This window comes from Apiospora phragmitis, assembly GCF_038363925.1.
Source record: "Apiospora phragmitis strain CBS 135458 chromosome Unknown utg000005l:1.0-4161743.0:1.0-4166827.0, whole genome shotgun sequence".
Taxonomy (NCBI): domain Eukaryota; kingdom Fungi; phylum Ascomycota; class Sordariomycetes; order Amphisphaeriales; family Apiosporaceae; genus Apiospora; species Apiospora phragmitis.
Window position 1 is genome coordinate 3,679,490 of NW_027117403.1, and position 21,935 is coordinate 3,701,424.

Consider the following 21,935-nt stretch of genomic DNA (forward strand, 5'->3'; position numbering starts at 1 on the left):
ACTCCTCGACGGGGAATTGAACCCCGGTCTCGAGCGTTTCATGTCGTTCGCATTGAATGACAAGCTCGCATACTGACCACTATACTATCGGGGACTTATAGCGGAAGCCATACCGAGTTGAATGAGCCAGCCGTTATTTGCCATTAGATCATACATAACGCCTTCCACGATCTAATCTACGGCGCCTGATTAGGTTTTCAACCCCACGACAACTCCACCTTTGCTCCACATGCAGCAGCCATGGGCTCCAACGGACGGGCTGTCCTTGTACGGTTACTGGCAGTATTAGGCGCCGTCACGGGTACCTACAGTAAATCTACAGCCATATATCATGGCGATGATATCGACGGGCCAGCTGCCGCCACCTTAGTGATTGCCCGGGATCATAGCCTTAGCTGGCTGTCGTTCGTTTGTTATTCTTGGAGACGGGCCGAATGGCGCCCTTACACGTCCACTGCGTCGAAGGCAGCGGAAACTTGGACGCTAGCTGGCCTCGGGCGGAATAGATTATGCCAAAGATGATCGCTTTCAATGGGCAATATGCGATTGGGAGCCTAATATACCTATATAATGGCCGATGAGATACGGATGCCTGAGTCAGCAGCTCCCTGAGGTCGTGATTCAGTGCAGTTGCCATGGCTCATTCATCTAGGCCTCGAAGCACCTAATTCCTAAGAGTACAGCTTGGTTGGTCGCTGAGGATACATGGGCTTCCGGGTGGTAATCTATTACTTTGCCTTTGGGTTGTATATAACTTGCACCAACACGGCCAAGTTTGGTCTTTCAGTATCTTGGCTGGGTTAGCCGCGCATCATCAACCAACCCAGACTCAACTCTGAAAGCAATCATGTCTCAGCTAGTTCAGTTTCACCTCTTCTGCAAGCTTCCCACCGAGCTACAAAATCTGATCTGGGACAAATACGACAACGAGGTCGACCCAATCATCTGGCACGAATTCTTCTACTCCGGCCCCTACATTTGCCTCACCTGCCCCAAACCTCCCTACAAGTCCGACAAAATTCCGCCCGACGGCCTAAAAGGCTTCCAGAGCTATCGCGTGCGCCGTTTTGAGGACGGGAGCCGCACCTACATCGAGCACGAGAAGAAGAACCTGTCGACCGCGCTGTCGCCCTCGGCCGGAGTCAACCTGCCGCTGCACCCGCGCGTGCGCATGGACGCCCGCGGCGGCGAGGGCGACCGCCGGGACCCGCGTACTTTCGCGCGCGGCCGGACCTGGACGTCTTCTACTTTACCGTATCCGGCAAGCATCTCAACTTGCTGGGTTTCCTGTCCCCACGCGCTGCGGGCTAGGATCCCAGGCCTCTCGACGACGACCACTGGTTCTTCACGATCCGCAAGTTAGCGATCCACGTCTCCAACAGTATATGCCCATCCTATAGAGTGGGAAATTTTGATAAAGATACGGTCAGGCGGCATAAGGGGCTCGCGGCCATTTACATCGTTAGAGGTGTTACTAATCTCCCAGAATGACGATCTCTTTTGGGTAAGGAGACGATGGACGGATTCATTTACGATGAAGCCTTTGGTTTTCCCTCGTCTAGTATGCTGGACTCCCTCCGGCAGATCTTCAAGGACCATGCCGTAGAGCCTATTGTTCGCGTGGTGGTTGAATGATGGCGTCCATGATCTTGAGAATGCATCGGTAACTGAACAGCTACCAAAGATCTGGATATAGTAACGAGCCATCCTCTAGCACATAGTGCATTGCATCGAAGGCAGCGGAGGGTTCTACCATAGCTGGCCTCGGGGGGGGGTAAAGTTTCTATGAACTGCTCATCATTGGTCCACCTCAGAGCAAGCTATCTAAGACACTGTTAATGAATCGTATTGCTCACAGTATCGGTGACATCCAGCGACCCCATCTTCTTGAATTGTACACATTGCAAAAGCCACGAGGACAACGAAGTTTGGAGGATATATGTTCGTTATTGAATACATCTATACAAGAAGAAGATACGTGCCAACCCGGCTGCTATATCGTAGAGCAACACGTGAGAGCAAAAGGGGTATCAGGCCCAAACCAGTTTCCCATCCATCCACAGACGGGTCTACTACAAATCTAAGTAGGCAATTTTGGAAGAAAAAAACCCACGGGGCCCAGAAATAAGGAATTGGAATGTTCATTTAGACGACCGACTCGATCTTGACGGGCAGAGCGGCGCGGGCCGTGCGGTTGTTGAAGCGGCGCGTGAACGGGGAGCGGGACGTGCCGTTGCCGCCCTCGGCGCCGTTGTTGGCGAGCAGGTTGGCGGTGCTGCGGGGCACCTGGGTGACGACGCCCGACAGCGCGGTCTTGCCCATGTAGGCGCACAGCTGACGGGGTCGGTGGGGGCAGTACCAAGGCCGAGCAGGTAGGCGGCGAGCCCGGCGATGTGGGGCGAGGCCATCGAGGTGCCCGAGATGGTGTTGGTCTTGCCGTTGAGCCAGGTGCTCTTGATGTCGGTGCCGGGGGCCAGGATGTCGACCAGCTGCCCAAAGTTGGAGTACTCGGCGAGCTCGTCGTCCTTGGTCGTGGCGCCGACGGTGCAGACTGACTCCTCCGAGGCCGGCGACGAGGTGCCGGCGTCGGCGGCCTCGTTGCCGGCGGCCACGGCCAGGAAGATGCCGGCGTCGATGATGTCGGCGGCGGCGGCGTTCACGGACTGGGACTTGGTGCCGCCCAGGGACATGTTGACGACGACGCCCTTGGGGCACTGCTGTCCCTTGGCGTCGGTGACGACGAAGTCCATACCGGCGATGACCTGGGAGTTGGTCCCGGAGCCGTCGGAGTCGAGAACCTTGACGGCAAACAGCTTCGTCTTCTTGGCCACGCCGTACGTCTTGGAGCCGATAGTGCCGGCGACGTGGGTGCCGTGGCCCTGTCCGTCCTCGTCCTTCTTGTCGGCGTAGTTGGCCAGCCACTCAGCCCGACCCTCGAACTCGGGGTGCTTAATATCAATGCCGGTGTCGACGATGTAGGCACAGGTTCCCTCGCCAGCGCTGTCGTCGTAGGTGTAGGTGGTACTGCCGGCCTTCTTGCTCGAGAGACGGGCCAGGCCCCAGTCGGCATTCCTCTGCGTGGCCTTGATGGTCATGATGGCGTCTTGTTCGATGTAATCGACCTAAATATTGAGTTAGGATATCTCTAGGGGTCAGGTGTGGGACGAGGGAGGGGAAGTCGCTTACGCTCTCGTCATTTCGAAGAGTCTCCAACTCCTCGGGGGTAAGGGTCGAAGCGAAGCCGTTGAACTTGCCGGTGTTATACACATGCTCGGCATTGGCAGAAAAGGTGCTCATGGTCGAAGACATAGCATCTGACTTGACGCCGCTCTTCATCTTGACAATGTACTTGTTCTCAACCAGGGTCGCTCCTCTCGGCTTGATGACAGGGGCTGGCTGGGCCCTCTTCGTAGAAGGTGCGGCCAGAGCCAAGGGCAGCAGGGCGAACAAAGTAGTGGTACGCATGATGAACGAGGTGAAGTGAATGAATGAGGAATACGGTCTCCTGGACGTAACGAATGCAGGTAATAGAAGAGAGAATGGACTGGAATGGGCGAAGCTCTGTGAATGCCAACGAGTGATGCCGGTTGTGGTTATCGAGAAGCCAACACGGGGGAACCAACACGACTACATATACTCATCGAAGTTCACAACTAGCCCCCCTGTTCCAACACCATTCCGGCAGCATGCGATGCTGGCGAGACATGTCTCCGCATCTCGGTTCAGCAGACCTGGTCATGGTAGTAAGTCGACCATATGCGCCGCGTCATTATCCCGATCGATTGGTGCAATGTCCGCAAACTGGCAATATCGTTGTGCAGATATAATATGTTCCCAAACTTGGTCATTATGGAGGAGTGCCTTAGCAGCATGACATCGGCCAATCATAGGTAGCAATAGGCTAAGCATTAACGATTTTCGAGTTTCTGATTCATGGTTTCAATTGTAGCCTGAATGGATGGCGACCCTCTGATTCGTTGGCCGACGGAGATGTTGGCTCCTCTCGGGAGGGATCACTCTGGCTCGGCACTGGAGGCATAGCCGCTGGTTGGCCCGTTTCGAGAGGCAATCAACGGCAGAGGTGACCAGGGGCCGAAGATACGCTGTCGATCATCTGTGGAGAGTCGGTCCCTTCTGGACTCCCAGTCGGAGTCGGATCTTCTCAGCCCACGGGAAATTAATTAGGGGCTCCAGGTAATATTCATGCCGCCAATAATGCCCGGTTGCGGCTCAAGCCAAGCCCGCCAAGCTTCAAAGGCTAAGGCACCGACGATGTGCCGAGGGGCGATCGCCTCTCTCGAGATAGATGCTCGAAGCTCATTGCAGCGAGCCCGTTGATTGCATCTTGTTCAGGAAGGTCATCTTTCTCTGTTTGGTTTCTTCTGATGCCGGATGCGGCTCGACTTGCCACCTCCCTGCCTCCCTCCCAGAAGCTCCATCGTCGCCAAGGCACGTATCGGGCAGGGATCTTTTAGGTTGGACCAAAGGGATGTTCGGGTGAGGATGCGGGGCCGCTGGCCGCCAGCACTAATTGCCATAGCTATTAAAACGAAACATGGAAGGCCGTTGTCGACATGTTCCAAAACATTATTCGCTTGTCATTGGTCTTAATAGCCCTATTATTCTCGTCACGTCACTTATCAACTGACAACCTTCAACCGTCATTGGTGGACCATAAGATATCATACGATGATCCCAACGGCCTGCATACTGGCGGACTGGAGAAGCTCGCGGTCGGAGATAATTGGCGTTAGAGGGGCCTGATAAGGAAGCGACTTCCGACTCGGAACCTGTCTGTTTTGCATCGCCGCCGTCTTTGCGTTGCAGTCGCCGTTGTCAAAGCAAACGGATTCTCGGTTTGTATGGACCCGCATTTAGCCAGGAGATCGCTTACTAGGACTGCGCATACCGCGCATACAAAGACGTCTGGGTCATGTCTGCATGTGCTCAGTGCCTAACCTACTATCAATTGAAACATTCTCACTCGAACCATGCCGGCTGGTATGAGGAAATCGTTCTGCAGGACGTGAAACTGGCCAGGCGTGATCTGAGCATGATCAGGTCATCAAAAGGATTTTTCCAAGCCTGCTTGTCTGCTCATGCTACCTCGTTGCATGATTGAAAGGATGGAAATTATGTCAGAGGCAAGCGGTAGCCAGTAGTAAGTATGACTTGAATCTACAAAGAATCAAGGCGACCTCAATATCCAAAGTGGCACCTGGTGGTGCAGCGGATGGCAAAAAAACAATGCCCCGGCCGGAGAGGGCCCTCCGCACAAGCCACAGCACGAGGTGGCCAGTGGCTGCCCCCAACGTCACCTTAAACGAATCCGGTAATTGTTGCCAAAGACAGGGTGGGCTGAATGACGACATGACGACATGTGAATCAACATGAGCAAAATCAATCTCCCTTGAAGAAAGCATTCCTGCCCAAACTTCTAGGGTCCTGTGTTTCGTTTTGATCGTTTTGACTACCTACTAAAGCACGACATCTCATAACATACCGTATTATTACTACTACACCATCAGCCTTGGTTTCTTGCTTCTCAAATACTGCCGATACCGAATCCCCACTCAGAAACCGGGTCGCACCAGACATCTGAATCACCATGTCGTCGAGTGGATTCGTTGGCAACGTCCAGCACAAGGCCCAAGAGGTCGCGTAAGCCTTCCATGAAACACCGAGTCTCGTTTTAGCTGCTCACACGTTCGTTTTTAGAAAGGAAGACCTCGATAAGGCTCGGGCTCTTGTGGCAGATGCTGCAAAGAGCCGCGCCTACCTCTATCCCTTCAAGTGAGTAGTCGTGCATCTCACTTACCTAGTTGCTGAACAGGTAGTCGGCATGATGCCATATGGAAAAATGCTGATAGGTTACTTAGGGGCATCTACTACTTCCTGACCCATCGTGCGCTATGGAAGCCGTTCTATTCCAGAATCATCCCCACGTTGTCACTCTCAGCTGCGGTCATCTCTGGCATGTTCTTCTTCACCTACCTGCCTCAGCTCGCCATCCTCGTCTTTGTGAACGGCCCCTTGGCCGTCTTGACGACAGTTGTCTTGATTCTTAATGAGAGCTCCGTCATAGTCAACCTCGTCTCGCGAAACTTCCTTCTCCAGGATGCTTTGCTTGACACGTTTGACGGTACGCTCGTCTCTCGCAATGAAACCGGTGTGGTGAGCGAGGGCCGGCAGCTGAAGTCGGGTCGCGATCCCATGGAGAGACTCGGCAAGATCTTGAAGAGCCCGTTCGACAAATTTAGCCCCAAAGCCCTCATCCGCTACATCATCTACTTGCCGCTCAACTTCATTCCCGGTAAGCATGGTGCACCTTATAAACCATTTGATGATTCATACTGACCTGAATTCCCTTGTACAGTCGCCGGTACCGCCATCTTCATCGTCCTACAAGGTACGAAGATCTACCCATGAACGAGAAACGTGCAATTCTAATACCAGATCCAGGCCGCAGCCGGGGACAGTCCGTCCACGGTCGAGTGAGTACAGCCATGCACCTGTGTCAACACCTAATCTAACTTTGTGTTTCAAGTACTTCCAACTCAAGAAGTGGTCAAACTCTCGCCAATCAGAATGGCTCGAGACTCATACCGGGGCCTACTCAGCGTAAGTAACTCTCCCGGCCTCGTTACTACAATTGGTTCCGAGGAGACTTATATTGACGGGGTACCTGTAGATTCGGAACCATTGCTACGCTGCTAGAGATGATTCCTTTCGCATCCATGTTCTTCGCTTTCACTAACACAGGTAAGGTGCTCGTTGTCCCCGCGATTGGCGGCAAGCTAACTTATTTCCTAAGTCGGTGCGGCACTTTGGGCTGCTGACATCGAAGCTCACGAGAGCCAGATGGACAACACCACGGCACCGAGTCTCAGAGAGGCAGCAAAGAAGGCAGAGTAAGGTCGCACGAATATGCATAGGTCCGACTTCTCCGAAATTACTTGTTCTCCGAGACCATGCATCGAAGGAGATGCAACGAACAAAACGAGATTAGGAGACTAGGTGGGGATACAGATACAGCTCACAAAGCCCTTATGGTAGGTAGTTTGATACACGATACATTCTCAATTCATTGGACTGCGACGCATATCCATCAACAAGTTTGTGCACGATTCTATGAGCTTAATGATGATTCCCGGCTCGAGCAAGCTGTAGCATGTCGCTCACGTCTAACTGTACCCCGCGTGGCTGTACTTCAGAACGATCAATTGGCTATGCCACTATTGTCATTGTGCCTCGCCCCATGTGGTAGGTTTGGAGACCCCGCAAACTCTCAAGTACGTCGTATGTCTTTCCCCGGGTTATTGAGATAGGTGAAATTCCAGGGTTGAGAGCTTCCAATTCATCAGGGTTCGAGAGACATTGGCCGTCAGTCGAACCCGGCTCTATCTGAAGCCATGTTCTAGACCTTGGTCTTCCAAGTAGGAGCTAATAGAAGACACACAATTTCCTGATGCAGCGGTCTCTCCTGAGCTGACAGCGGAATCAAATATGGTATCGAGGGAGGTATGGTGCCTGATTGAACATTCCCTTGGCCAGCCTCTAAGTGGCTAATTTGACGGGTGCACGTAGCCCTAAGCCTCCCAGCATTGCCGAACATTTTGAGTGCGGGGTGATATTGGCCGTTACTGCTCAGTACCCGGAGGCGCAAAGGTTTACCACGGTGCGCGTCGAAATATCAGCTGGGATCCCCGGACTCAATCCGCCTTGTGCGTGGTGTACATGTTGCGCAAGTGCTCAGGTCGCCAAGAGAGCCTGTACCGAACGAGCGAAACACTACATATGGCGTCTGTCACTCTGATAGGCAACCTGCATGCCGAGATACACGCTTAATACTTCTGCCCCTGACTTGGTAACACGACCCGAGAATCAATCCTACATTTCCAATATGCCAACCTTGTCCGCTCCCCTGCTATGGCATCTTGGTCTATTGGCGAGACCACTATCGTACCCGGGCAAGGACCCAGCATTAGCTCATCGTCTCCAATCTAACAATTATCAGGGCCTGCGTTAGCGATCTACAGCCAGCAGGAGACTGAGGGCGGTCTGACAACGGCAGAACACCACGATGGATTAGACGAGTCGCCATGCAGATAGGTAGCCTGTGATTCATTTGAGCACCTTGGGCGATAATCAGGGGAAAGCTGTTGGTGCTGGCCACTGGCCCTCTTGCCTATCTTCCTCGGCAAGCGCCTGTTACCATCTGCATTGATCCTCGACGGATGCAATCAGCCTCGACACGGCTAGCTAGACATCGTCTTGATCTTGTCAATCAGTTGCTACGTCATGGTTTCCCATTTGACGATGATCCAAGTATCCACGGGAAGCCAGTATCTAATTCAGATGATACTTCTATCATAGAAACCGAAGCAAGCAACGTTCTTGTATAACAAACACCCATATTAGTACAGATACACGCTTGGAAGCCCACTCTTTGTCCTAGTAACGTACACCATAGATTCGAGGTCGAATGTTTCCAGAAGCAATTGAGGAGGAAGGCTGACCGATCATCCGCCGTCCCTTCCAAGCATGGAGCTGAACTTGCCAACTGCCGCATCTTGGCCAATGCATGTACCTCGACTATAGATGGCACATGTTCTGACCAGAAACCATTTTGATGGATGACCAGAATCGATAGTGGCTCAGACGCGAGATCTAGGATCTGGATGCTGTGACCTTCTACCGAGAGAAGGAAACCGCAGCTGCAGCTGAGCAACGTCAAGACGCGAAAAGTGGATCGCTGTCACTTCCCCTTTCGGCCAATTGGTGAAGATTGTCTGGCTGTAATTTGCCTCGAGGAGGTGACATCTAGGTGATTAAACGTGTAACTCTCTACCACAAGCAGATGGCTTGTCTATTCGCTGCAAGATGGAAATATAACAGATCAGACAGACCATGTAGGGGAAACCGACGTTCTCAAGCCCTGTACTGCCCAAGTGGTTTTCGCCTGCAACATCTCACCCAAGTCCATTCGGGAAGTCGCTGGCGGCCGCCTGGCACCTTGGGTTAAACCGTGCCTTCCTTCCTGTTACGTCGTTCCTTCCTTTCCATTTCACTTGTCCGCACTCAAGGCAAGTATGAAATCACTCTTTCTTCTCAAGCCCTGAAATCAGGCAGTGACCACGGTTGATCTTGGTTCTTGGGTAGTTGCAGGTTTTCAACCAAACAACCTCATCACTCATCCACCACCTCATCGCCTCCCTCACTTCATTCGTTCAATCTTCTGGATCAAATATACTTTCGTTCCCTCAGTAGTCTTATATCATTCTTATTGATCGACCCAAGTCGCCATCCACTCTTTCTGACATTCAGGATCGACGATACAGTCTCGCGGCCTGCTTGACGTGCCTCAGCCAAAGTTGGTTCTGTCCATCTGACCAGCATGAGAGTCCCGGCTCTTGCTGCCGACATCGTGTCGGCAGTGCTGCTCTTTAGCTGGCTCACCAACATCCTAGCCTTGCCTAATTTGGGAAAGCCCGTCGTCGGTCTTCGTGAACTGCACGCAGATCATGCCGCCGAGAACCCCGACTATGGTGCCTATGGTGGACCGTCCCCGAATAATGCTGGATACAACTATCCTTATGGCCCATATGGTCCTTACGGGCCTCCTCCTTCTAGCTCCACGGGAAGCCCCTTGTCAAATTCATCATCGACGGCCACTGCTTCACTCTCTGGTACAGCTTTGTCTACTACAGTCAGCGGTTCAATGTCTCCCACAGGTATGTGTGTGCCCGAGTATATGGCTGGGGTATAGGACTAATCAGTTCTTAGGTGCATCTGTAACGGGCTCGGCTGGCGAGACTACAGCTTCCAGCGCTGCGACTTCATACCTGAGCACCACGTCGGGTTCAGTGACATCGTCTTCCTGGTCTGTATCGGTGACTTCTTCAGTCGGAAGTACCTCCTCGGTTGGGATATCGGGAACATCAACGTCTCCAGCTTCTGAGACAAGTGGTTATGGATCTTCTACCCCCACGGGCGGATCTGCCACTAGCATCTCTCAGTCGACATCCCAAAATGGTTCAGCAATCAGCACATCTGGGTCGTCCCAATCAATTACAGTAAGTCAACAAGGGGTTGGTAGATACGTGCCGCTTCAGGGCGTGGGAAAATGTGTGTATTTCAATCTAGCAGCGGCTAATTCCAATAGGGTTCTGGTATGCCCGCTCCTATAAGTACTACGGAGTCTATCACGACCAGTGTGCCAACTAGTCCATCAGCTGGAGGAGGACCCTTTGGACAAACCATCCCACCTCCTGTGCTACCAACATCGGGAACACCACCTCCACTAAGCGCGTCAAGTGCCGCGTCTGAGAATGTCACTACGGTCTTCACCTCCCCGTCGCAGTCCCTGGCTTCTACAATTCCAGCGAATGGTACCGCACTTACAACACCAAGCTCTGGACCAGTCACAGGGAGCCAGTCAGGTATGACATCTGCATCTTCTGCTGGACCGTCAAGCTTGTCGACATTGGGCACCGAAAGTGTACTGCCGGCCCCAAGTAGCAAGTCCACGGGAAGCTATGTGTCATCGAGCTCACCTACGACGCAATCCAGTGGGACAAACTCAATGACGAGTTCAGCAGCCCCTTCGTCGCTTTCATCTGGAGTTAGCACAACCTATGGGCAGACTGCGCCAACCAACTCTCTCAGCACATTGTCCAATGAAGGCTCTGCTTCAAACTCTGCTGGCTTGACATCTTTGACGACCAGCAGTGCACCCTACCCAGATAGCAACATGACGTCCAGCTCTGTTGGGACGGGTCCGTCAGGTCAGGGCTACTCATCCACAGCACCGAGTGCCAGTATAACGGAGAGCACTACAGTAACATATGGATACTCGCCAACGCAGACCTCTGTTCCTTCGATATCTCTGACTGGCCAGACTTCCTTCACCATGAGTTCCCCTGAGACGACTGGCACAATTGGCTCATCATCTGAAGGATATGGGAGTGGTACCACCCCTAGCCCTTCCATGAGCAATTCTTCAACTATTTCAACAGTTCTGCCAAACTCACCAGCCTCAAATGCCACCGAAACAAGCATTCCTGCTACAGGAAGCCTCACGGTGTCCAGCAGCACTCAGTCGATCTCATCATCCCCAAACAGTACATTTTCCTCTGCAGTTAATACCACTTCTCATTTTTGGTCTCAAACTTACTCAACATTTTCTGTTACCGCAACTGCAGGCACTTTCACAGGCTCAGTCTCGCCCCTGCCAATAACCACTACAAAGCCAGGGTCCGGGGTATCACCGCCATTTCCATTCACAAGTCCCAACAATGCGTTGCAGACAGGGCCTTCTGCCGGGTCTGGATCTGGCTTTCCCTCTCCACAGTCCACAACCGAGTCAAGCACTGCGCCCTCTCTCAGCTCAAGCGAGTCTATGTTAACTTCTGCTCCATTCCCAACCTTTAATACAACTGTAACTGTGGGCCCAACCGGTCCCGTGCCGTTTCCCTCGTCGACAAGTGGAGTGGTTAGTTCTACAACCAATCCCGGTTCGGAGGCGCCACCGCCTGGTCCTTCTGGACAAGGTATACCGACCACACCGGGAGCAAGTTCACCAAACGGGTCGCCTTCCAGCTCTGTTAGTCTGAATACTACGGAGCTATCATCGAGTTCTACACCGTATCCCTTTGGTAATATCACAACAAGCAGTGCGCGCGGAACAGGTTCGCCGTCAAACATCGTTACTGGATCGCAGACTACTGCCACCTCTGGGATACCTGGCGTTACTGGAAGTGGAAGTGAGATTCTTACCTCTACAGTAGTCCCGCCGTTCCCATTGCCCAACACCACCGTTTCAACGGCACTTACTGGAACGGCGCCGCCTGTTCCGTCTTCAAGTGAGACGACTGTGGTAGCTTCTGGGTCCTTTACATTGTCTCCTGTTGGTACAGAGACGTCAGGTGTCTCCAATTCCTCCACTCCGATCAGCGTTACCTTCCCCAGCTCAGGCTACAGCTATTCAGTTCCAGGGACAGGGGCGCCATCTACCACCCCACCATACCCAACCGGTAACATGACCACAACGTTCAGTGGTTCTGCGGGAACTGCCATCAGTTCCCCCAGTGGGCAGGCGTCAAGCTACAATATTACTTACACAACGCCAGTCTCAAGTATCCCAGGTGGACCACCAATGACAACTGTGCCTGTCGGCTCTGGTACTCCAGGTCCCAGTATGTCAAGTTCTTTGGCGCCATTCCCTATAACTAACGGAACTAATACATCATCTGCGTTCTCGACTGGGACCTTCGTATCGCACACAGGGACTGGACCGGCATCCATCTCGGGGTTGCCGTCTGCTCAGTCACTCACTAATACACCGTCTGAATCCGGCGCATCTACGTTGGCCTCAAACTCTAGTGTCCTTACCACCACGTCTTCATCATCAGAGGTGAATACATTTTCAACAGCGCCGTTCCCTCTCACCAATGCTACAGGTGGTCCAGGCGGCCAGACAGTTGCTCCAACGAGTGGCATTTCTGCCACTGCACCATTTAGCACTGGAGCCACGGTACCTCCTGGACCCGAGAACACGTCCTCGGAATCGAAGCCACCATTCCCTCTGTCCAACGCGACTGCCCCTAATGCAGGCCCTACCGGCAGTTCTGGACTTCCTAATGCACCATCAACTCCAAGTCTAACCACATCTCTTATATCTGGAAGCAGTGTCCCGGAAGTAACCCAGCTGGACAGACTGTGCCACCATTCCCTATTTCAAACTCCAGCGCAGCGTCCCCGGGTTCAAGTGGATCAGGGAACATTACACCAGGTACAATCAGTTCAACGGCTGTACCGCCTTTTACCATGTCCAACTCTACCGGACCGACTCCTAGACCAAGTGCAGGCCCTACAGGTGTCACATCAACGGGGCCAGGGGTGTCATACAGCTCCTCGTCATCATCGTCGGAACTAAGTACCGCACCATTTCCATTTCCGAACTCTACAGCACTTCCAAGCGGTCTTTCTGGTGCTTCTGGGAGCATCACCGCACAGCCTAGCACAATATCCGGTACCGGTGTGCCCGGTTCTCAGCCTAATTCGGCATCCCCTATAGGAAGTGGTCCAGCTGGACAGACTCCCAGCAACAGTGTTTCCATTGCAAATCTCACTACATCATCTCACCCTTCCACTGGAACACCTTTCGGTACGGTGCCTACACAGCCTGCATCTTCTACAGGGCCAAGCGTGCCTTACCCATTGTCAAACTCCACCGGTCTGCCTGGAACAAGCGTGTCTCCAACTGGTGGTGCGAGCCCAACAGTATCTCCTTCTGGAACCTGGTCTTCAAGCACCGTGACTGGCAACGAATCCGTTCCTTCCTTCAGCGGGGGTCTCTCAACGACACCGCCTTATCCTGTGTCTAATGCAACGGGAACCACGGGATATGCAACTTCAACAAGTGGGCTACCTGGCACTGTATTCACTTCGAGTCCATACTCTTCTGTTCCACCGAGCGGTTTGACTGCGACTGGGCCGGCCCCTTTCACCCGATTGAACTCCACCACGGTATCTAGTCCTACTCAACCATTGCAAAGCAGTTCGCCAATCGCGCCATTCCCCCTTTCGAACTCTACAGGTTTGCCAAACCCGACTAGTCCAGCTGGTACTGGTTCTGCTGCGACTGCAACAAGATCTACTGTGGCCTCAACTGGGAGCAATGGTGAAACGGGTGGTCCGACAAGCATACCTCCGAGTTCAGCACCGTTCCCAATTTCGAATGCCACGGGAAGTATAGGACCGACCGCTTCACCTGGAGGCCCGTCTGGACAAGGCATTCCACCTGGAAGTAGTGCCAGTCTTGGCACAGGAACACAGACACCTGCACCCCCAATCGGTAGCTCAGGCCAAGCACCCTTCCCAACAGCTAACATCACTGTCACGCTTTCGGGAAACAGTTCTGTTCTCTCCACTAGAGTATCCGAGACTACTGGGAGCGCGATCTTCACTTCTGCTCCTTCCCCCTATCAAATGGTACAATTACCTCGACGCCCACCGGAACAGTACCGAACCCAGCATCCAGTCCAGGTCCAGAACCTTTATCTACCATTACCATGGAAAGCAGCAGTTCATACCTAGAAAGTACCACAGGCTCTGTGCCGTACCCGCAGAGTAATGGCACAGTCACGACTACTGGTGTAACTGGTGTAACTGGTACTATTCCAGAAGTCACAGGGCTGTCATCCTCGTCAGTTGAATTAAGTGGTACTGGCCTTCCTTCGTTGGGGTCATCTGTGTCAGCCCCTTATCCCCTATCAAATTCTACAGCGACTCCAGGCCCAAGTGGGACCTCAAACCCCTCCCCTACGACGAACACTCAGCCTGCAGCGCCAACCGGCCCAGGAGGCCAGACAGTTGGTCCTCAGCCCGGACAAACAACTACAGTACTTGTCTCGACAGCAACGACGACATATTTGGAAACGACTTGCTCTGAGGAAGCACCATCTACTACAACTCAGGTGATTTCAACGTCCTGTTCGGAACGCGAGACTGTATCTATAACGAATATTTCCAACTCTTCGGCGCCCTGGGCCGGAGAGACATCTTGCACAGAGTCATGGAGTTATCCTTCAGTTTCGACTCCATCCACTTTGACCACTTCTATCGCGCCGTGGAATGCGACGAGTTCATGCAATGAGACAACTGTAGCACCGACAAGTTTTTCATCAACATGTACAGAATCTATATGGGGTATGTTCATGTTATCCTAGCGCTGATGAGACTTAACTGACCAGATGGCTAGGCAATTGGACCACTTTCCGAACCTCGGTCACAACGTCTGATATCCCCCCACCGGCTGAGCAGTCAAGCTCTAGCTATGGTAGCTCCTCTATGTTCATCGCCGCTAGTTTGAGCGTCCGTCCTCAACTTCCTGGCGCCCATCCACATAATGCAAACCCCACAGGTCCTGTCAACCTCAAGCAACGGGACCGGCCATCATACAAAGATGATGATGATCAACCAAACAGTGAAAGGCTAATATTCCATTGGTTGAAGCGTCTCCAGCGGATTGTATAGACGCTGGGGCAAGATTGAGTTGAGTCGGGAAACGCAGGACGCCGTAACGACTCTCAGAACTTTCCCAATTGCAGAGTAAGGGTTATGGACACATTGTATGGCGTTTTTTCCTTGATGGATTTCTGCAGGAAGATTTATGACCGGAAACTCGATGCATTGCTTTATATTTTTGCTATTTTGCACATGCAAACTCCGACCGATAGATACGAAGACCTTGAATCAGGTATCACATAATAACAATTGCCAGCAATCTTCTTGACCATTACGATATTATTGATTATGCAATACAATCTGACATTTATGAGGCAATAGATATGTACATAATAATGGCTTATGGTGGTAGTGAATAGTGATGATGTCGTCACTTCATAAGTTCATGGTCAGTACCAAAGCTGACATTGAGAGGCCGCTCCATCCTGTTTAGCCGGCTGTCTTCTCCATCTTATCATCCAAGGACTCTTCTTCAGTCTTCTGCGACGCGCGGTCCTCTTCGCCAGCGTTCCAATTATCTAGATTCTTCCTGAACACGTGCTCGTCCAGATAGCCGCCCACGTGCACATCCTGATCCTCACCTGCATCTTCCTTGACGGGCATTACGGGCGGAACGAAGCCGCCGCCGCCACCACTGCTACCTCCGGCCCCGAGACTGCTCAAGGAGCCCTGCCCCCTCAGCGCTGCCGTTGATCCTCCCATCGTCGAGTTCATGTTGAGCGTATTGGGGAGGGTGCTGGCCGAGAGGGACCGGCTGTGGCGGTTGGCCCGCGCCGTGTCGGGCCGCTCGAGGTCGGCGGCGTTGTGCATGGCCGAGAAGTCGCGCGAGCTCCAGGAGGCGCGGTGGACACGCGCGGCACGCGGGAGGCTGCTGGTCGAGTGGCGGGAGCTGAGGCTGCCGGTGCGGCTTGCGTGGCGGAGCAGTGGGGGGCGCGGCGTGGCAGTATTACTGATATTATTGTTGGCATTAGTGGTGGAAGAAGTAGAGGGTGGTTCCATCATCTCGGCGATGTTGTCTTCGTCCTCGTCTTCGATCTTGGCTAGGCGCCTTACGGAGCGGACGGAGAAAGAGGGCGCCTTAGGTATATTAGGGGTCGCCTTCTCCTGGTCATCCTCTGCTTCTGATGGGCTCTTTTTGGAGTCGGTTTTCTGTTTCTTGCTCTTCTGCTTCTTCTTTTCCTCAACAGGCGGCGCGTCCTTGTCCAGGGCTTTCCTTGCGATGTGTTCGTAGTACCGGATCCTAGTACCCTGGAGCCGCTCTGACGGGAAGTATTCCCGGTTTCGGTAGACGGACATCCACGAGGAGATGGCGCCGAGCACGACCAGAATCAAGACGGCGATGACCAGGAGCGCCTGGAGGACGATAATAATAACGCCGATGACGGCAGCCACCATGCGGTTGAGGGCGAAGTCGGGCAAGAACGCGATCGAGAGGCCCGTCGTCGCGATCCTGGCGAGGCCGAGCAGCCACACAGCCAGGACCGTATTCCGCTGGCCCTCGTAGGGGTTGAGGGCCGCGACCACGACCATTCCGAATATATCCACGACGAACAGCCCAAAGACCTGCGCCAGGGGGCTCGACGCGGCCGCGCCGATGAAGAGGGCGCGGACGAACTGGTGCGACAGCCAGAAGAGGAAGTACCACCACCGCGACGCGCGGTAGCGGGCGGAGAGCCAGCCGAACCGCTTGAGGTAGGTCTCGTCTTCGTGCACTTTGGGGGGCCGCGGCGCAGAGAATGGGGAGGAGGGGGAGGAGGAGTCGCCCTCATGGTTTTGGACAAAGTGCCAATGCACGAAAGGCAGGGAGCCGGCGGGTTTCTGGCTAAACTCCTTCTCCCGCAACTGGCTGATCCGGACGAGCGAGAACCAGGGAATGCACCATAGGATCTTGGTCGAGACGAAGAGGATGCGGTCAGGGTCCGAGGAGAACGTCGCGGAACGAAGGCGGCACCGGAGGGCGTACACGGCGATGCCGCCAACCCCTATAAGGAACAAGAGAAATACGATGGCCGCTATCGCGAGCGGGCCGGCGCGATCCCGTAGATTGAACTGGGAGAGCGAGAGGACCATCATGGAGAAGAAAGCGACGGAGAGAGTCCGCAAAAGGGCAGCACGGAGATATCGTGTCCAGTGGTTTCGGAAGAACTCGAGCCGATCGTGTTGAATCCATTTAAGCTTGGCCAGTCCCTCAAGCGAGAACTTGAAGATGGCAATGAGACCAGTGACAATACAGAGAGCGATTATCAGCCAGATGAAAGCCAACATGAATGCATCGGGCGCAGGTATATTGAGCCCGGACAGGGTGCCACCGAAGCCAGACCAGTCTCCAGGCGTCGGCATGCCCGGGGTTACGGGGTCTCCGCTCCAGTTGTAGTCGTACGGGTCATCGGGGTTGTACGGCTGACGCTTCAGCAAAGGGGCGAGCTCCGTGCCCAATCCCGCGGCACTTTCGAGGGAGCGGCCGTATATCTGCTGTATCAGACCACCGTTGTTGTTGATGATGGTAGAGCCAGCACCACCGACCTGGCTGCCATTGCCGCTGATTCCGGCAAACCTGTTGAAGGAATCGACCATGTTCGGGACCGGGATCAGGCCGGCCGACCAAGCAAAGTTGCTCCACCAGGCGGGCAGCACGCTCGGCCACTGCAGCGACAGCGCTCCGGAGAAGAAGACGGTCTGGAACGTCTCGAAGAGGATGAGGACCGAGAAGGAGTGCGCGTAGTGCGTCCGCATGTGCGGGATGCTGACGCCATACGCCGCCGCCGCGAACGAGGCCAGGATGGCGACCGCCGTGAAGATGCCCAGGACGGAACTCACGGCCGCGGGCTGGGCGAAGGAGGCGCCGTTGCGCATGACGGCCTGGAAGCAGGCGATCTCCAACTGGCTGGAGTTGGCGAAGAGCTGGACCCGGACGGAGCCTTCGAAGTCGGGCATCTCGTAGGCGATCTGCGGGATGCCCGAGACCTGTTGCTGTCCGACCGGGAACACGGCCCAAGCGGTGATGGGGACCGTGGCGTTCATTGGGCACATGCTGTAGCGTGACATTAGCTGGGCCTGCTTTCCCCATGAAGCCATGTTTACTTTTTTGGACGTACATACCTGTAAATGTTTATCTTGCAGGGGTCGATTGTCATGCTAAATCTGTTTTTGCCGTAAGCGTCCACCGTTATGTACACTGCGTTTCAAGTCAGTTCCGAGGTTCCAGGCCGACTAACACTAATACTCGCGGTCTGCTTACTCATTAGCTCCTCGCTTTGCAGATTGGTGTTTCCATTTAAATGCCACGAGATGGTCGAGTTGTCAAAGTAAAACGCCGCATCGAGTTTGGTGACGTTCAGCAGACTCTGCCCACCCAAGCAGTCACCAAAGTCGCCCGAGTATAACGCAGGCGTCCTATCCACGGCCAATTCCCTTCGAATACCGTCGAGACTGACGCCATTGATAAAGGCAGTTTCCGGGCCCATGATGTCGAGAGGAAGACTGCGCTTCCAAGAACGGGCAGCCATGCTTTTATTCGGTCCAGTGTTACCATCGTGGCGATCTATGTCCTCTCCCCCCAGTTTCTTGAAGCGCTGGGTCGAAAACGCACGACAGGCCCGACGTCGAAGCGTACCCAACGGCCGCTGAATTCTTCCCCAGCCTAGCACCTTGTGATGATGTATTGACGATTCCAACCTCTTGCATAGGCTGCAGCACCGCGAAGCGCCGTGTACTACCACCTATCACGCTCAACGCCGATTGTTTCGAGGTTCCCAACCAGCTGGGTTAAGGGCAGATCGCGGCTCCACCGTGGTAGGGCCTAGCGGCCGATCGAGCTTGGACTGACTTCTGGATAGTCCCGTCGCGGCGGGCCGGTCGTAAGATCGGGTCGCGTGGTTTCTCAGCTAGTAGCTCTAGCTAGTCGCGGGCGCTAGAAAAAGAAGATATCGTCAAGGACGGACAACGTCGAGAGCGGCCGCGCGAAAGACGAGATGCCTCATGGATAAAGGTAAAACGCAGGGCTACCACCACGCTTATACCGGCGGCGATGGAGTGGACCGGGAAAATGCGATTGGATGGGCTGCCTGGTGGTGGGATTCCCGGGGGTTAATATGGGGCCAGCGATACCACGACGATGGTGTGCCGGTCGACTTAAGCGAAAGAGGGTCAATTTCTCGTGATAAGCGCAGGATCGTGGTCGACGGTATAAGCTTACGGGCATGCAAGTTGGAGGAACAACAGGAGGAAGTCTGGAGGGCCATCTTGGGATATTCCAGATGTATGTGCCCAGAGGGACTTGGACAACGGGGTGGGTATGGGTGTTGGGCGTGAGACATAGCATTGAATCGCGAATCGTTGTCGGTCCAATCCAAGAAGGTTGCATTGGCAGATTGGAGACGAACAACACAGCAGAGCAAACGGACATGGGAAGCGGTAAGCACGGATGGTGCGCTCTCATGGCAGCATGGGTCGATGGGGAACCCAGTAGGGAGCCCTGTACCTGTAGGGACTGCCCTGCATCCACTATCAATCGTTATCGCCATTCCCATTACAAAATCCCGGGCCCTCCTCACTGTCCGAGTCGCCAACCTACACTACCACAACGCGATAACTCTAAAGCTTCCAACAGTGGATATGATGTCGTATGATTCGCATCTCAATCACGATATGTTTCTTCCTTTCTGCACGTAAGGCTGGCTTTAAGTGGGTTGGTCTAGAACAACGAAGACGACGGGAGAAAACCGGCTTCATGTTGGGAGAGGGAGGATCAAAACCAACGGGCTTGAGCTCCGGCCGAGTGACAGACAGACCCCCTCGGCCCCTCTCTCCCCACAGCTGTTTGTTGTACACCGATATCACAAAAGCCCTGGCTGGCCCCTCATTGGAAGACATGTCGAAACATTTTCCATCCTGAACTTGCCACCAGCAATCGGGCCATCCTCAGATGCTCTCGTCACTGAACAGAGCTGTTTTTTAGAGTGTCGCCGGTGCCTGTTGTGCTTGGCATTCGCTTTCTCTATCGCGTTGATGTTGATAACATGAGTGCGCCGCCCACTTCGAGCTGCTATTGGCCAGGCGGCTTGCTATACGGCAACTGCATGGCATTATTGGCCCAGACTACTGGACACGGCGACCGCATGGCATGGGATGTGGCGGAGCTCCTCGGGAGGCCGACAGACAAAACAAAGGAATCTGACATGCGGCACAGATGCATTGCAGGAATGCGATCTAGATAGACGAGATGACCGCTTATGTATGCGACCCTCCTTAAAGGGTCCTGTCAGGGTCTGCAGCGCCGAGGCCTATCTACGCCCGAGAATTTATTTTGCGGACAAGCAACGATAGAGGTCGGCCGGTGCGACAGCTTGATCTTCGCCAGGGGGCTGGGATGCTTGGGGCTGGCCCCTCGTCGCCCCATTACCATCGCCATCGGGAGGTCAAGGATGCTGCGCAATGGTGATTTTCGTGAAGGGGTTCCGCGCGCGACCGCCGCTTGTGATGCCCTACAGGAACCATGAGATTCCGTCCACAGCTCGGGCGCCATTCTCGTGGTGGAGATGGTTATTGCTGGTGGTAAAGATGCCCAGACTCGCGAGGAGAAGAGAATCGAACGATGGAACGTGTTGAACAACAAGTCTGGCGAGCCTGCCTTCAGTACGACGAGGGCTGTTGAATCACTGGTTGCATGGGAGCTGCGAAAAGGTGGAGTGTTGCTGGTCTTGCACGAGTAAACAACACTTTGCATCACAGCTAGACTTGATTTCTTTGGGTGAGCAGAATGTAGAAGTGATGCCTTCATTGCGCACCAGACGGGGTCCTTCCTGATACCTGCCATATCTGCAAGGGGTCTTCAAGCCACGTATGTAGAGCTGCGTTGATTACCTGTATATGCCTATGTCTCTGTCCACTCTCATTCTCCAGTCTACCCAATCTTCGTAACCCCTTCAAGAACCTGCCAGGTACCCCCTGAAACCCCCCGGTCCATCATCAGCATCGAGGAGATCCCCCTATTCCAGAATCCAAAATAACATCTAACCGAACCGGAAGGTACTCTATGTCTAGCAAGGACTCGTCCAACCCCAACATTGATTCATACATACGTACACACACATCTCATCCTGCGATGTCGGTTCCGGGGTAACTCGAAAGATGATGCGATTCAGCTTCTATCTCGTCGCCATCCAAGTCACAGATAACTGTGAATCCCGTGGGATCGGGCACCCATCGGCAGATCATGTTGGTCAGAGTCTGGTAGAGCACACGAAAGGGCAGTGCGTGAGGGTTTTGACCAAGGTCTTCTGCCTTCAACGACGCGGGTGTAGCGAAAAGTATGAGGTAAGCATGTACTGCTTCGTGGACGACGGAAGCCACCATATCCTCCGGCCCACGGGGCAGGTTGGGCTCTTCTCGCGTGCAGATAAAGATTTTTCGTTCCGAATGGCGATAGAAGTCCCACGGAAAACTCCCGTGGTGGATGACCAGCTGAATATGCGGTCCAATGTTGCTGAAGAAGAAGTACTTGTCGATCAGCCGGAAAGACTCGCTTATGAGTAGATCCACAGGCATGCGTTTCCGTAATTCCCATAGAGCATTAATTTCAGCTTTTGCCTGTTGCTGGGTATTGTAGTAAGGATGAGACAGTGGCAGTACCCTGAGAGCATTGTCAAGAAGCTCTTTCACGTTATGTGATTGCAGTTGGTAAACTGGCACTGCTGGAGTGCCTGGTGTTTCAGACCCGTAGGTCAGGTTCATGTTGTTCATATCGCTCGCTTTGTTATGCAGGTGTGGCTTTGTATTGTTTGTGCGTGTCAGGTGCCTCAGGGAAAGTAATCATGACTGCAGTACGCCGCGCCTTTATATCGAGGAGTTCTGCATAGACCGACTGCAATGGAAAGTTCTCTAAACATGGAGTCTTTTGATTCTGT

At 53.7% G+C, this 21,935-nt stretch overlaps 7 protein-coding genes across 7 annotated transcripts; 4 read left to right on the top strand and 3 right to left on the bottom strand.

Annotated features, from left to right (window-relative positions):
- Window positions 1-847: 847 nt before the first annotated feature.
- PG994_005146 (uncharacterized protein) lies at window positions 848-1,363 on the top strand (the record flags this gene model as incomplete). Its single annotated transcript, XM_066856555.1, has 1 exon — window positions 848-1,363. One exon carries the CDS (start codon window positions 848-850, stop codon window positions 1,361-1,363), a length of 516 nt encoding a protein of 171 aa, XP_066718722.1.
- A 782-nt stretch (window positions 1,364-2,145) lies between these two features.
- On the bottom strand, window positions 2,146-3,465 carry PG994_005147 (peptidase S8/S53 domain-containing protein; the record flags this gene model as incomplete). The annotated part of the gene is made up of 3 exons (XM_066856556.1): window positions 2,146-2,286; window positions 2,340-3,122; window positions 3,187-3,465. 3 exons carry the CDS (start codon window positions 3,463-3,465, stop codon window positions 2,146-2,148), a joined length of 1,203 nt encoding a protein of 400 aa, XP_066718723.1.
- Window positions 3,466-5,608: 2,143 nt separating this feature from the next.
- On the top strand, window positions 5,609-6,915 carry PG994_005148 (uncharacterized protein; the record flags this gene model as incomplete). Its single annotated transcript, XM_066856557.1, has 8 exons — window positions 5,609-5,661; window positions 5,719-5,793; window positions 5,880-6,313; window positions 6,377-6,409; window positions 6,463-6,494; window positions 6,548-6,621; window positions 6,692-6,762; window positions 6,815-6,915. The coding sequence occupies 8 exons, from the start codon at window positions 5,609-5,611 to the stop codon at window positions 6,913-6,915; spliced, it is 873 nt and encodes a 290-aa protein (XP_066718724.1).
- A 2,482-nt stretch (window positions 6,916-9,397) lies between these two features.
- Window positions 9,398-14,100, top strand: PG994_005149 (uncharacterized protein; the record flags this gene model as incomplete). The annotated part of the gene is made up of 5 exons (XM_066856558.1): window positions 9,398-9,734; window positions 9,787-10,076; window positions 10,166-12,700; window positions 12,750-12,793; window positions 12,858-14,100. 5 exons carry the CDS (start codon window positions 9,398-9,400, stop codon window positions 14,098-14,100), a joined length of 4,449 nt encoding a protein of 1,482 aa, XP_066718725.1.
- A 1,359-nt stretch (window positions 14,101-15,459) lies between these two features.
- Window positions 15,460-18,536, bottom strand: PG994_005150 (TRP-like ion channel; the record flags this gene model as incomplete). Its single annotated transcript, XM_066856559.1, has 3 exons — window positions 15,460-18,061; window positions 18,130-18,205; window positions 18,269-18,536. The coding sequence occupies 3 exons, from the start codon at window positions 18,534-18,536 to the stop codon at window positions 15,460-15,462; spliced, it is 2,946 nt and encodes a 981-aa protein (XP_066718726.1).
- A 1,862-nt stretch (window positions 18,537-20,398) lies between these two features.
- PG994_005151 (uncharacterized protein) lies at window positions 20,399-20,741 on the top strand (the record flags this gene model as incomplete). The annotated part of the gene is made up of 2 exons (XM_066856560.1): window positions 20,399-20,466; window positions 20,543-20,741. 2 exons carry the CDS (start codon window positions 20,399-20,401, stop codon window positions 20,739-20,741), a joined length of 267 nt encoding a protein of 88 aa, XP_066718727.1.
- A 382-nt stretch (window positions 20,742-21,123) lies between these two features.
- On the bottom strand, window positions 21,124-21,762 carry PG994_005152 (uncharacterized protein; the record flags this gene model as incomplete). The annotated part of the gene is made up of 1 exon (XM_066856561.1): window positions 21,124-21,762. One exon carries the CDS (start codon window positions 21,760-21,762, stop codon window positions 21,124-21,126), a length of 639 nt encoding a protein of 212 aa, XP_066718728.1.
- Window positions 21,763-21,935: the final 173 nt, after the last annotated feature.